This window comes from Spermophilus citellus, assembly GCF_964194105.1.
Source record: "Spermophilus citellus genome assembly, chromosome: 3".
Taxonomy (NCBI): domain Eukaryota; kingdom Metazoa; phylum Chordata; class Mammalia; order Rodentia; family Sciuridae; genus Spermophilus; species Spermophilus citellus.
The window spans coordinates 156,331,039-156,346,728 of NC_138184.1; the positions used below are offsets into that span (position 1 = coordinate 156,331,039).

Below are 15,690 nucleotides of genomic sequence, written 5' to 3' on the forward strand. Positions count from 1 at the left end.
TTCTATGGTTGTACATGATATACAGTCACACCATATGAGCAGTCATACATGTAGCTAAGGCAATGATGTTCATCTCATTCTATCATATTTCCTGCCCCCATGCTTCTTCCCCTTTTCTTCTTCCCCTTTGTCCCTCCATTCTCCCCCATGTGCCCCCCACCACATTATGGATCAACATTCACTAATTAGAACATTCAGCCTTTAGTTTTTTGGGATTATCTTACTTTGTGTAGCATGATACTCTCCAACTCCATCCATTTTCCTAAAAATGCCATAATTTTATTCTCTTTTAATGCTAATATTCCATTGTGTATATGTACCACAGTTTCTTTATCCATTCATCTAGGGCATCTAGACTGGTTCCACAGTTTAGCTATTGTGAATTGAGCTGCTATGAACATTGACAGAGCTGAGTCACTATAGTATGCTGTCCTTTGGTTGTAGAAAAAGGAGTGGGATATCTAGGTCAAATGGTGGTTCCATTCCAAGTTTTTTCCATACTGATTTCCATAGTGGTTGCACTAATTTGCAGTGCCACCAGAAATGTATGAATGTTCCTTTTTCTCCACATCCTTGGCAACACTTATTGTTGCTTGTATTCTTGATAATTGCCATTCTGACTGGAGTAAGATGAAGTCTTGGAGTAGTTTTGATTTGCATTTCTTTAATTACTAGAAAAGTTGAATATTTTTTGATGTATTTGTTGATCAATTATATATCTTCTTCTGAGATGTATCTGTTCAGTTCCTTATCCCATTTATTGATTGGGTTATTTATTTTTTTGATGTTAAGTTTTTTGAGTTCTTTATATATCCTGGAGATAAGTGCTCTATCTGATGTGTGTGTAGTAGAGATGTTCTCCCACTATCTTTATCATGTCAGATTAGGTCCTGACCTCCATATCCATACTCCTAAAGTGCAAGAAATAAAATAAAGAATTAATAAATGGGATGGATTCAAACTAAAAAGCTTCTTCTCAGCAAAGGAAACAATAAATAACATGAACACAGTTTCTTTTTTTCGAAGGCCTCTAGACAGAACTCTGCAAGATGCATTAACAATCATATTTACTAGAGTGATAATAGAATATTTTTGTGAGTGATCATTATTTAAAGATAGTAAAATAATCAAGGTGAGAAAATTTTTATCATTAAATAAATGTAAGCTGAAAATATTGACTCAGGTGAGAAGTGGTTAGGTAAGACACCCGGGATAAGATTATAACAAATGCACATTCTGAAATGTATTCTTTTATATTTTAATTAGATATGTCAAGGAGTCAGTAGAGGAGTGGAGTGGCCCTTGTGGGAGATGGGACTGTACCGCTTCCTTCCCCGTCTGCAATCCCGAACTCAGCCCGGGGGTCAGTGTGGGCTTGACTGGTGGGATACCACCTTGTCGCAGCCACTTATCTCCCTGCTTACCAGTTAATCCCTTCTCTGCAGCGCCACGCCTTCTGTAGCCGCGGGGCAGGCCGCGCGAATCAGACAGCCTGGATCTCCGGGGTCACACCGTTGGCTTTTGGGATCCCCGGCACTCTATGGTTTTGATTTTTTCTGCTTGCCCCTCCCCCAGCGCTGGCTAGACAGGTTTTGTTTTGGCTGCTGATGGGAGGGGGGGTTGAAGGTGGCCACTAAGGCAACCATCGGCCACCATCTTGGAGAGGAGAGCTGAAGTATCCACCGCCACTCTCCGACAGATTGCAACAACAAAACAGGTGTGTATCACTCAGTTCAGCCCCCATACATAGGGGGATTTTGCATAAAATCTCTCCTAGACTTTCAGGGGGAGGGAGTATCACAGTGAGCCTGCATAAAGACTAAAGGAGAACTAGAGGCACCTGACCTTCAACCCCCCCTCCCACCAGCAGCCAAAACAAAACCTGTCTAGCCAGCGCTGGGGGAGGGGCAAGCAGAAAAAATCAAAACCATAGAGTGCCGGGGATCCCAAAAGCCAACGGTGTGACCCCGGAGATCCAGGCTGTCTGATTCGCGCGGCCTGCCCCGCGGCTACAGAAGGCGTGGCGCCGCAGAGAAGGGATTAACTGGTAAGCAGGGAGATAAGTGGCTGCGACACGGTGGTATCCCACCAGCCAAGCCCGCACTGACCCCCGGGCTGAGTTCGGGATTGCAGACGGGGAAGGAAGTGGTACAGTCCCATCCCCCACAAGGGAAACTCCACTAAGGCAACCAGCGGCCACCATCATGGAGAGCTGAAGTATCCACTGCCACTCTCCGACAGATTGCAACAACAAAACAGGAGAAACCAAGACTAGCAGGAGAAACCAGGAGACTAGAGGCAAGGCCCTCGCGACTGGGCAGCTGTAAACTGCAGGCCCGCCAGTGACAGTTCACCCACTGCCCGCGTAACTGGGCGGTAGGAGAACGCCCACCCGCTGGCGACTGATCACCTGCCCTCGGCCTGTGATACTGGGTGGCTGGAGACTGCCCGCCTGCCGCGACCGGGAGCTGAAACCAAACAGAGACAGTCCAGTCACACCCCCCCATTAGGACACCCCGGCAAGGAGACTGGGGCCCGTCATAGCAGAGTAGTGTCGTCACTGGAGCTCGGACGTCGGTTCCTTCCCAGCGGAATCCACGTTAGCAGGCATAGTTTAACAACACAAAGGAGAGATATCAGAGTAATACAGAAACAAAACAAATCTATAGAAGAGAGCAGAAACATGACAATCAAAAAGAGCTGGAAAGTAACGTGGACAACATGAGAAAACAAGGGAAAAAAGGATTACAAACAATGCAAGACAACTCAATTCTACAGGAGGACATAGAAACATCAGAAACAGGGATAGGGAAAGAACTCAAGGCATACCTAACTTGAATGGAAAGGAATATTAGAGAAGACATGAGACAGCAAGTCCAAAAATAAAAGTATATTTTGAAAATGAATTAAACAAATAAATTCAAATGGCAAAGAACGAGCTCTACCAGGAGATAGAGATCTTAAAAAAAAATCAAACAATAATCCTAGAATTGCAGGAAACTATAAACCAAATTAAAAACTCAAACGAGAATATTACAAATAGACTTGATCAAGTAGAAGTAAGAACATCAGATAATGAATACAAGGTTTATCAACTTGAAAAGAATATAGTCAACACAGAAAAGATGCTTAAATCCCACGAGCAATCTATTCAAGAGATATGGGATGTCATAAAAAAACCAAATCTGAGAGTCATAGGGATAGAAGAAGGCACAGAGATTCAAACCAAAGGAATGGACAGCATATTAAATGAAATAATTCTAGAAAACTTCCCAGAGATGAAAGATGGAATGGATTGCCAAATCCTGGAAGCCTACAGGACCCCAAACATTCAAAACCATAATAGACCAACTCCAAGACATATAACTATGAAGATAGCCAACGTACAGAACAAGGAGAGAATATTAAAAGCTACGAGAGAAAAGAGGCAGATTACATTCAGGGGTAAACCAATTAGGTTAACGACCGATTTCTCATCACAAACTTTGAAAGTGAGAAGATCCTGGAATAATGTATTTCAAATGCTGAAAAATAATGGATTCCAACCAAGAATACTATATCCAGCAAAATTGAGCTTCAAATTTGACAATGAAATTAAAATCTTTCACGATAAACAAAAGCTAAAAGAATTTGCAGCAAGAAAACCAGCTCTGCAAAGCATTTTGAACAAAACACTGCAAGAAGAGGAATTGAAAAATAGTGCCCAAAACAGCAGGAGGTATCTCAGTAATGGGGGAGGAAAATAACCAAAAAGAAAAACTAGCCAAACTAAAATAAATAAATAAAAAAGCATGACTGGAAGTACAAATCATATCTCAATTGTAACCTTAAATGTTAATGGCCTAAACTCACCAATCAAGAGACATAGGCTAGTAACCTGAATCAAAAAAACAAATCCAACAATATGCTGCCTTCAGGAGACTCATATGATAGGAAAAGACATACACAGGCTGAAGGTAAAAGGTTGGGAAAAATCATACCACTCACATGGCCCTCGGAAGCAAGCAGGAGTGGCCATACTCATATCAAATAAAATCAACTTCAAAACTAAGTTAATCAAGAAGGATAAAGAAGGTCACTATATACTGTTAAAAGGAACCATCCACCAACAAGACATAACAATCATCAATTTGTATGCACCAAACAATGGAGCTGCAACGTTCATAAAACAAACTCTCCTCAAGTTCAAGAGTCAAATAGACCACAACACAATAATTATGGGTGACTTCAACACACCGCTCTCGCCATTAGACAGATCCTCTAGACAAAAGCTGAATAAAGAAACTATAGAACTCAACAGCACAATCAATAACCTAGACTTAACCGACATATATAGAATATATCAACCATCATCAAGTGGATACACGTTTTTCTCAGCAGCACATGGATCCTACTCAAAGATAGACCATATATTATGCCATAAGGCAACTCTTAGTAATTATAAGGGCGTGGAGATAATACCATGCACCATATCTGATCATAATGGAATGAAATTGGAAATCAATGATAGAAGAAGGAAGGAAAAATCCTACATCACATGGAAAATGAACAATATGTTATTGAATGATCAATGGGTTATAGAAGACATAAAGGAGGAGATGAAAAAAATTCTTAGAATCAAATGATAACACAGACACAACATACTGGAATCTATGGGACACAATGAAAGCAGTTTTAAGAGGGAAATTCATTTTGTGGAGTTCTTACCTCAAAAAAAGAAAAAAACAACAAATAAATGAACTCACGCAACACCTCAAAAACCTAGAAAAGGAAGAGCAAAACAACAGCAAATGTAGTAGAAGACAAGAAATAATTAAAATTAGAGCAGAAATCAACGAAATTGAAACAAAAGAAACCATTGAAAAAATTGATAAAACTAAAAGTTGGTTCTTTGAAAAAATAAATAAGATAGACAAGCCCTTAGCCATGCTAACGAAAAGAAGAAGAGAGAGAACTCAAATTACTAACATACGGGATGAAAAAGGCAATATCACAACAAACACTACAGAAATACAGAAGATAATTAGAAAGTATTTTGAAACCCTATATTCCAATAAAATAGAAGATAATGAAGATATCGATAAATTTCTTAAGGCATATGATTTGCCCAGATTGAGACAGGAAGACACACACAATTTAAACAGACCAATAACAAAAGAAGAAATAGAAGAAGCCATCAAAAGACTACCAACCAAGAAAAGCCCTGGACCGGATGGGTATACAGCGGAGTTCTACAAAACCTTCAAAGAAGAATTAATACCAATACTTTTCAAGCTATTTCAAGAAATAGAAAAAGAAGGAGCTCTTCCAAATTCATTCTATGAGGCCAACATCACTTTGATCCCAAAACCAGACAAAGATACTTCAAAGAAAGAAAACTACAGACCAATATCTCTAATGAACTTGGATGCAAAAATTCTCAATAAAATTCTGGTGAATCGAATACAAAAACATATCAGAAAACTTGTGCACCATGATCAAGTAGGATTCATTCCTGGGATGCAAGCCTGGTTCAATATACGGAAATCAATAAATGCTATTCACCACATCAATAGACTTAAAGACAAGAACCACATGATCATCTCGATGGATGCAGAAAAAGCATTTGACAAAGTACAGCATCCCTTTAGGTTCAAAACACTAGAAAAACTAGGGATAACAGGAACTTACCTCAACATTGTTAAAGCTATATATGCTAAACCTCAGGCTAGCATCATCCTAAACAGAGAAAAACTGAAGGCATTCCCTCTAAAATCTGGAATAAGACCGGCATGCCCTCTATCACCACTTCTATTCAATTTAGTTCTCGAAGTACTAGCCAGAGCAATTAGACAGACAAAAGAAATTAAAGGCATAAAAATAGGAAAAGAAGAAATTAAACTATCGCTATTTGCGGATGACATGATAATATACTTAACAGACCCAAAAGAGTCTACAAAGAAGCTGCTAGAGTTAATAAATGAATTCAGCAAAGTGGCAGGTTATAAAATCAACACGCATAAATCAAAGGCATTCCTGTATATCAGCAACAAAACCTCTGAAATGGAAATAAGGAAAACCACTCCATTCACAATATCCTCAAAGAAAATAAGATACTTGGGAATCAACCTAACAAAAGAGGTGAAAGATTTATACAATGAAAACTACAGAACCCTAAAGAGAGAGATAGAAGAAGATCTCAGAAGATGGAAAAATGTACCCTGTTCATGGATAGGCAGAACTAACATCATCAAAATGGCGATATTACCCAAAGTTCTCTACAGTTCTCTACAATCAAAATCCCAACGGCATTTCTTGTAGAAATAGACAAAGCAATCATGAAATTCATATGGAAAAACAAAAGACCCAGAATAGCAAAAGCAATTCTAAGCAGGAAGTGTGAATCTGGAGGTATAGCGATACCAGAGGTCAAACTGTACTACAAAGCAATAGTAACAAAAACAGCATGGTACTTGTACCAAAACAGGCAGGTGGACCAATGGTACAGAATAGAAGACACAGAGACTAATCCACAAAGTTACAACTATCTTATATTTGATAAAGGGGCTAAAAGCATGCAATGGAGGAAGGATAGCATCTTCAACAAATGGTGCTGGGAAAATTGGAAATCCATATGCAACAAAATGAAATTGAATCCCTTTCTCTCGCCATCCACAAAAATTAACTCAAAATGGATCAGGGAGCTAGATATCAAATCAGAGACACTGCGTCTGATAGAAGAAAAAGTTGGCTACGATCTACATATTGTGGGGTCGGGCTCCAAATTCCTTAATAGGACACCCATAGCACAAGAGTTAACAACAAGAATAAACAAGTGGGACTTACTTAAACTAAAAAGTTTTTTCTCAGCAAGAGAAACAATAAAAGAGGTAAATAGAGAGCCTACATCCTGGGAACAAATTTTTACCCCCCACACCTCTGATAGAGCCCTAATATCCAGAATGTACAAAGAACTCAAAAAATTAAACAACAAGATAACAAATAACCCAATTAACAAATGGGCCAAGGACCTGAACAGACACTTCTCAGAGGAGGACATACAATCAATCAACAAGTACATGAAAAAATGCTCACCATCTCTAGCAATCAGAGAAATGCAAATCAAAACCACCCTAAGATACCATCTCACTCCAGTAAGATTGGCAGCCATTATGAAGTCAACAAACAATAAGTGTTGGCGGGGATGTGGGGAAAAGGGTACACTTGTACACTGCTGGTGGGGCTGCAAAATGGTGAGGCCAATTTGGAAAGCAATATGGAGATTCCTGGGAAAGCTGGGAATGGATCCACCATTTGACCCAGCTATCGCACTTCTCGGACTATTCCCTGAGGACCTTAAAAAAGCGCTCTATAGGGATACAGCTGCATCAATGATTATAGCGGCACAATTCACAATAGCTAGACTGTGGAACCAATCTAGATGCCCCTCAATAGATGAATGGATAAAAAAAATGTGGCATCTATACACAATGGAGTATTATGCAGCACTAAGAAATGACAAAATCATAGAATTTGCAGGGAAATGGATGGCATTAGAGCAGATTATGCTAAGTGAAGCTAGCCAAGCCCTAAAAAACAAATGCCAAATGTCTGTTTTGATATAAAGAGAACAACTAAGAACAGAACAGGAAGGAAGAGCATGAGGAAAAGACTACAGTAAACAAAGATGAATGGGGGGAGAGAAACGGAGAGAGAAGGGAAAGCACATGGAAATAGTAGGAGACCTTCAATGATACATAAAATTATAAGAGGTTATGAGGGGCAAGGGGGAGGGAAAAAAGAGAGAGAATTGAACAACAGCAGGGGAGGTAGAGAGGGAAGATGGGAGGGGAGGGGAGGGGAGGGGGGATAGTAGGGGATAGGAAAGGTAGCAGAATACAACAGTCACTAATATGGCATTATGTAAAAATGTGAATATGTAACAGATGTGATTCTGCAATCTGTATTTGGGGTGAAAATGGGAGATCAAAACACAATTTGAGTCAAATGTATGAAAGATGATATATCATGAGCTATGTAATGCTTTAAATAATCAATAAAAAAAGGAGTCAGTAGAAAAGCAAACGTAATTTAATATTATTCTGATTGGTGTTTGTAATACAATAAAATAACATTTAATTAAAAATGCCTATAAAGGCAAAAGTAGTATAAAATTATTTCCATCTCATTTCCTTTAAAAAATTTAAATTGTGTTCATTTGCATGAGTAAACATACTTAAGGACCCACAAAAACTTTAAGCATAATCAAATTACATAACTAAAAAATGGAAATAAAATTCATGGAAACAAAAATGTATTTAGTTTCCATACCCTAAAATGCCCTGTATATATATTTTTTATTTTCATGTGAAGGGGAAAAAAAAAAAAACCTTACCTCTCCAGCTGGCATTGTGTGCCATTTGATGAATATAATTTTCTTTTCTCTGGCCTGGTTTTTCTCTTTATCTCTCACTTATTGTTGATGCCAGAGATACCCTATTGCATATAAAGGAAAACAAGCTATTTAAAATAGTTCTATTTGGCATTAACAGTTATTGTGTTAAATTAATCCATATTAACCTTCAAACCAGTTCTTTGTAAAACCATGTTTTGCAATCTTTATCAATGTTTTAAAATAATTTTCTTTCCCAAACACTTAAAACATGAGACTTGGCTAAAAGAGTAACTTTTAGAAAACATTCCTTTTCTATTTCTGTTGTTGTAAAAATACAGCAACATTCTTTCACTAACTTTATTTTTTGGGTGCCTGACATTTAATCTTTCTGATCTGTTGTTTCTCAATCTGCAAGAATGGAATATCTTGGTTAAAAGGATTAAATGAGACCAAGGATATGACAGCAATTTTTTAAAAATATGAACACTTCTTATGTAAGTAGAAGGCCTAATTTTGTTAATTTTACTTTAGTCTTGAAATAACTAATGACCCTTTTAATGTGAACACTGTGCTACTATTATATGTTAACTAAGTCAAACCTCCAATAATCTCCACCAAAGATTTTTCTTTGTCCTATGACAATTTGGATTAAATTGTCAATTTAAAATGATTACACATTAGAAAATATGAAGACAAGAAATATCCTAATACTTAAGAATAATAGGATTTTAAAAAATTCTTTGATATTAGATTGAACTTAATAAGTGCCCTGAAGGCAAATGCATCTTTTAAACTAATTATCTGTACTGTGTATTCTATTTAATATTAAAAGATACTGATTAAATAAAATCAATCACATTCCTCTGTAGTCACACCTCTCATTTGATTAAATAAAAATATACTGTTCCTGTATTAATTCTGATTAAAAATATATTACATTTAGAATTATATGCTCATGATAATTTTCAAAAAAAAACACCTAAAGCATTTACTCTGCTTATTCTTGATATTTAAGAATATGTATAGAAGAGTAAAAATCAAGTAATATAACGTCTGAATTCATTTTCTAACAAGTTTCCACTTACTTTTTTATCCTAGGTACTATGGTTTTCTGATTGTATCTCAAGAATAAGCTACTTATGGGCATGCTAATTTAATACATACTTCTTTAAACAAGGTGTTTTTGAGTTCATATATATGTTTTTATTACCCTTCTTCATTGAATTTCTAGAGTTCATCTCAGGATTCTGCATGTTGGCCGAATTCTCAGAACTGGTGGCTTCTTTTCATGTACATTGATAACTTTCAACCTCACTGGATTCTCTTTCTTTTCCTTAGTCAACAGCTATCTCATTCTCAGAGATGTAATGAAAAATTTCTTACCTTCTTCATCTTGCCACCTCTCTGATCACCTCACTTGCTCTCAGTATATAACAGTAGCTAACCCATACTGCTTTGAGAAAGGGAATCTTCCAAGCATGGGTATCTACAAATTACTGTTTTTTTTTTTTTATATAGTGGCAGCAAAGTGGTAGTGAGGGTTCAATTTCATCCCACAATATCTCATATTTTTAAATATCTTAAATGAAACATTTATTGCACAACATGGTAATCCTTGTATTTTTAACACCAGATCCATTTGCATTGTCTTCTTGGACCCTATCTGAAATATTGCTTTTTCTTTCTGTGCATCTCTCTAGTCCTCTTTCTCCAAAGCCTAGATACTTACTTATATTGCCATACATAATGCATATTTTATTAGGTTGAAAGTTTTGAAAGTAAATTGCATGTTGTATGATAATATATCCTAATATTTTGGCAAGCATCTTCCAAGACTAAAAGCAATTTTATTACCCAATGATATTATTATCTTCACAACTAAGAAAATTATCAATAATTCTATAAGATAAATCATTATGCTGCCCATATTTAAAAATGTCCACAATTATCAAAAAATGATTTTTATAGCTGTTACCTACTCATTTTTTTTTTTGTTGTTGTTGTTGTTGGTAGATTTGGGAGTCAAGTGGGATCTATTCAAGCAATACCTTGCATTGCATTTGTTGTTCCAAAACATTTGGATGACCTTAATTTTTTCACTTGATTTCCAATGACTCACTCTCTACAGATGTATGTGTAGGGAGCATACATTCTTGCAGGGCAGAAGGCATCTGCAACTCCAGCTCTGGAGACTGTTTAGGGGGGTGTCTTATTTTATTTGCTTTCATGTTTCCTTATCTACAGAAAAATGATCCATAGGATGAAACATTTAATCTGGATTGATGTGGGGCAGCAAACAGAGTTCCATAAAAAAATGGAAACACAACTTCATTGTCTTATAATATTTGTTTTTCAAAACTTAAGCTTTAACAAGGAGCCAAGAAACAAAGACAGTAAGTCTGACAAATGACTTTGAACTGGCTCTAATGGAAACAAGCCAAAACATTTGCCCACTATCTATTGTCCCAGCTGTTACATGGGTGATTTAGACTTTAAAGTCAAGAATATTACTAAAATTTTGAAGAATTCAATGGCAACTTGATAAACCCTATTGTCAATTCACATTCAAAATGACAGAAATTACTTTTAAGGGATTCTCCTTTCAATTTGACCAGGGTTCATATTCCTAGATTTTATGAATTCTTTTTTTAACAAAACTGCATCTATCATATTTTTATACATATTATGGGAATATCTTGTAAATCTATTTGTACTCCTGGAGAACTTAATTTTTTCTAGAGTTTCCTTACATCTCTTCTATTTGTGTGCCACTTTTAGGTGCATTAAAATTTTCAGGTCCATTGTTATGTTGTGCCACTGTGAGAGTGTATGAGGTTTTACCTATCTCTGATGTAGGTATTTTATTTATTTGTTTGTTTGTTTGTTTATTCTTTTGGTTTCTGCTGCTTTCCTGGAGTTCTACTGAGTAAGATAGCAGAATAGTATCTCTGCTCTCATATTTTTCATATCCATCCCAATGGTCTAAAATCCATCTATCTATATTCTGTTTGGCTATGTGAGCTTGAGTCTGTGGAGGCAAATGGAAAATACCAACAGCCCTCTCTTTTCCAGGGGCATACAATATCTAAGAGCTCCCAGTTTCCCATCCAGTTGTCCTATTCTCCTTCTCCATGGGAAGCTTTTATCTAGTATTTTGTGCACGATTAGTCATCTGTTCTTGCAAATTTTGTTTTTTACATTCTATGTTTTTCAGAATTCAGGTTTTTGGAATTTCAACAGCTTTTTCTCTCTTAACACACACATGCAAATGTACACTCTTTCACATACACACAAGCAAAATGATGGTGGTAGATAATTGAAGATAGATACACTGTCATGAAGGTCAGTGTTCATGTATTTAACCTCGTCTTTATAAATTACTCTCAAGTTAAAATTTATTAATTTAAATCTTTTTATTTCTTATTGATTTTAATGATTTTTTTTTATTTTCAGAGTATCACAAAATAAAGTCAAAAGACAGTAATTTTAGAAAGTAATGAAAATTGGATTGGAAAATGAAATAGTGGGGTCAGTAAAGGGGAAATTTATAATTTTCTTTACAAAGGATAATGGAACTTGAAGATGAGTTCCATTCCCAAAATACAATAATGTATTAATATCGTAGCGAGGTCTATGAGGTTGATCAAGGATATTTATCAGTGTGCTTTGAGTAGATTCAGGTGTATTTTGGATAAATAATTTCACAACCAAGCCCACTCTGTCTTAGAACATTCCTAATTCAATGAAAAGATATCAGTTATTTAAGGAATTAGAAAATGATGCCAAGGGAATAAATTTTTAAATTGTACATTTATTTATAGACATATAGTGTTATAAGAATCTTCATTGATATTTTGTATTCAGTTTGACTTTTTTTTCAGATTTAATATGAACTTCTCTTTTTCAGCAGACTCTGCCCACTTCAGGAGTTTCAGTTCCTGAGGTGCGTAAGCTAAACAAGGTTTCACACTTGCAATTATAGTTCATTGTGCATATTATATTGTTATTAAAAATGGGGGGTTGGCTCAGTGACCTACTGACATCAATTTTGATGTTTGATTTTCTTTTTATTCCAATATTTGGAAATGAGGTTATGTATATTTTCAGTAATGGGATAGGATTCCAGTCTGCATTTGTGGAAAGAATTTGGGATATAAGATATTATATGAAAAAAATAGAGAAAACATAAAGTTTACTTAGTAAAGCTAACCAGAGCATAAAATAGTGTCATTTTTACTTTTTATCATAAAATATAATCATATGACAACAAATCCAATATTATTCAATCCTTTAAAATCATAAAAGTGAAGCTTTCCATGATACTATATTGAGAAATCCTTCCTCACTTTGAAGTGCTTATTATTTTAAAGAGAGTACATCTGTATTAATCATATAGCACATGATATTGCATAGAAAGTCATTGGAGAAAAATATAGTCACGAGTAAATTTCATCTTTTGAAAATAAATGTAAGCATCAGCATCACCACATTTGCTTACAGTATTAGCACTGTCTTTGCATTGATGAAGCAAAATCCTCACAATGTTCTGTGACAATCTCCTGTTCAATTGTTATTATCTTTATAGAAAATGTTCATATGGTATTGTTTGCCTGAAAATTGAATCTGCCTGCTTCAGAAAGAATTATTTATAATATATGAATACTACATAAGAATATGAATTTAATTAGAGAATAACATAATTGCACAAAAGTATAACTGTTCTCCCCTCCCCACCAAATATAATTTTCTAATCAGTGTCAACTGCCTCAATGAATTAAAATAAACTATTGTTTCAAATCAGATACAAACTTGAAAATATGCTTAGAGATATGCTTGAAGTATAATGTTTCTAATCTAAAGGAAATATTAAACTTATTTTTGTATCCTTCAAATGAGTTGATGGCATTATTATCATAATTATTATTAAATAGAGATGTTAACTTCCCCATTCACGTGACAAGATATTAGAAGAGTATATCATTTCATTAATTATTTGCGAGAGAATTAATATTACCTCTTCAAGATATTGACTTTATTTTACGGCTATTATAAATTCATCAAGTGAATATAGGTACTACATTTGAAAATTAGATTTCTCATTTTAGTTTTGTTAATCTCCAAAGGTCTCCCATAGTCCCTTATAAAATGGATCATATACACTGAATAAGCAAGTCAAATTCTCTAGTTTTACAATATGCTTTTTTCAATTTTTTAAAATATCTTTTTCCTGATAAAAAGTTTTTCAGAATTCTTCCTATACTACTTATATTCTTTCTGGCAAGATATATTGGTTTACATTGATTTAAATTTTCCACTATCCCTCAAAAATCATTATATACATTTTTAAGCTATGTTGTTCCAAAAATTTCCTTAAACCCAGGTGTGGATATATGCATGAGGGCGTGTGTGAATACACATATATACACTCAGACAGGGAACCTTATGTTCTACCAGCAGGAAAAATTGCACTTAGGTTAACTGAAAATATGGTTAGAGTGAATAGGAAGGACATATACAAAGATATACACATATGTTAACAACTGAACTAAAAAAGCAAATGTATCATCATCACTCCACCTTTGACACAGGATGAAGTCTTTCCTGCCTCTGTCATAGTGTTATTATCCATGATACTCAGGTTCAGTTGTTTTAAAGTGTAACAAAAATTAAAGAACATCTGTGAAGCAATCTAAATATAAAGTTTTCTCCATTTTTATGATTAATTTCCAACACATTGTTTTTGCATCTAAACTTAACCACTCCTCTTACACACCACCAGCTCCAACACATATGTAGTTTATATTATCACGCCTTTCTAAAACCTGCATGTAATTTTTTATGGCAACAAATCTTTCATTTTTACTCAAAATTAAAAACTGTAGTAATTAAATTACACAGTTATAATACAAGAGGACACATTTCACTTGAAAATGACAAAAACAGATCAAACAATAACACAGGAATCACAAGGTTTAACATTTAGCTTAACTAATAGAGACAAAGAATATGATAAACATATGAAGAGCTGCCTCGTTGCTCTTAGAAAGCTTTAGGTTATTATAGCCAGCTGTCAGTATGCTTTACAAAGTCACTTGGACAAAGTTGAGACTGGTTCCTCTGTCTGCTTTCATATGTACATTTTGTACACACGCACACAATCTTATTTCATAATTGTGCTTCCGTATGCTAGTGCATAGCCAAAATTAAATTATTTTGACATGGACTCTCTCATTCTTAAAATTCATTGAAGAAATCCACTCAGGAATTTTTTAATATAAATTTTGTAGGTGGTTATGCTCAGTATGAAATTATCTTCTGAGAAAATATGCACATGATGTGTGATGTATGAAAACCAGGATGTGTTGATCAAAATGTCCCTTCTAGCTCAGGAAACAAGTAGCTCTTCCAGGAACTTTAACAGTAGGTTTCATATTTTCAACTTTTTTTGTTTCATATCTAACCCAAGGACATGGCCAATATCATTACAATGACGATTTCCAGTTATAGTGATGCAGTGGCAAATAAATTACAATACAGTAAATTTCTTCTCTACAACACCCAACATTTACTACTATGACCTGAGTAACATACTTGTGATGATCTTAATAATAAAATGATATGTCTTTGTACTTCAAAAAATATTGCCATTTACTGAGTATGTATTTTAAGTCAACCTTTATTTCCATTTATCTTTACATGAAACTTTCCAGTTTAAAGGTAGAATAAATGGTGACCTAATATTGGTAAATAAGTTGCCCAAGTTTACAAAATAATGAGACAATGCTCAGATGCTCAGACATTTGTCTTTGCCCAAAGCTATTTCTGTTTCAATATGAACTTATTTAATTTTCTTAAAATGAGAATCTTTAAACCTATCACTTACTATATTTATGTTGAAAACTTTATAAAATATTTTTTAAGTATTAATGCGACTTCTCTAGTCAGCAATCAGTTTTGAGGCAACATCCAAGTATTCCTAGTAGATTTAGAACCTTTGCCACTTTTTAGAATGGATTTTTTTCTCTAAGCTAGCAAAATATTCAAAACCCCAAATAATATACACTAATAAAGTTGTAGCTTTGCAGATACAAGTTGTTTTCTCAGAGTTCTTTTGAGAGCTCTGATGAATATGGTGAGAGACACCTTAAATACTACGAATATGTAATTGATACCTGGGGTTAAGATTCTGAGGTTTCTGGGAGATTCTTATGCCCTAGCTCCACTGACAGGATTGGCCATATTTGTCTTCTTACCACAAGTTGTACAGTAGCAGAGAGAGTAAGTTCCAGGATCTGAGGGATGGAAGCTGTTGGCAG

At 35.2% G+C, this 15,690-nt stretch overlaps 1 protein-coding gene across 1 annotated transcript in view; it reads left to right on the plus strand.

Moving 5' to 3' along the window:
- Window positions 1–15,690, plus strand: part of DGKB (diacylglycerol kinase beta) — a 680,640-nt gene that overhangs the window by 228,585 nt on the left and 436,365 nt on the right. Inside the window, exon 14 of the mRNA XM_081286832.1 lies at window positions 12,282–12,317. Within this exon, the coding sequence (XP_081142958.1) occupies window positions 12,282–12,317 (36 nt within the window). The remainder of the gene's footprint in view (window positions 1–12,281; window positions 12,318–15,690) is intronic.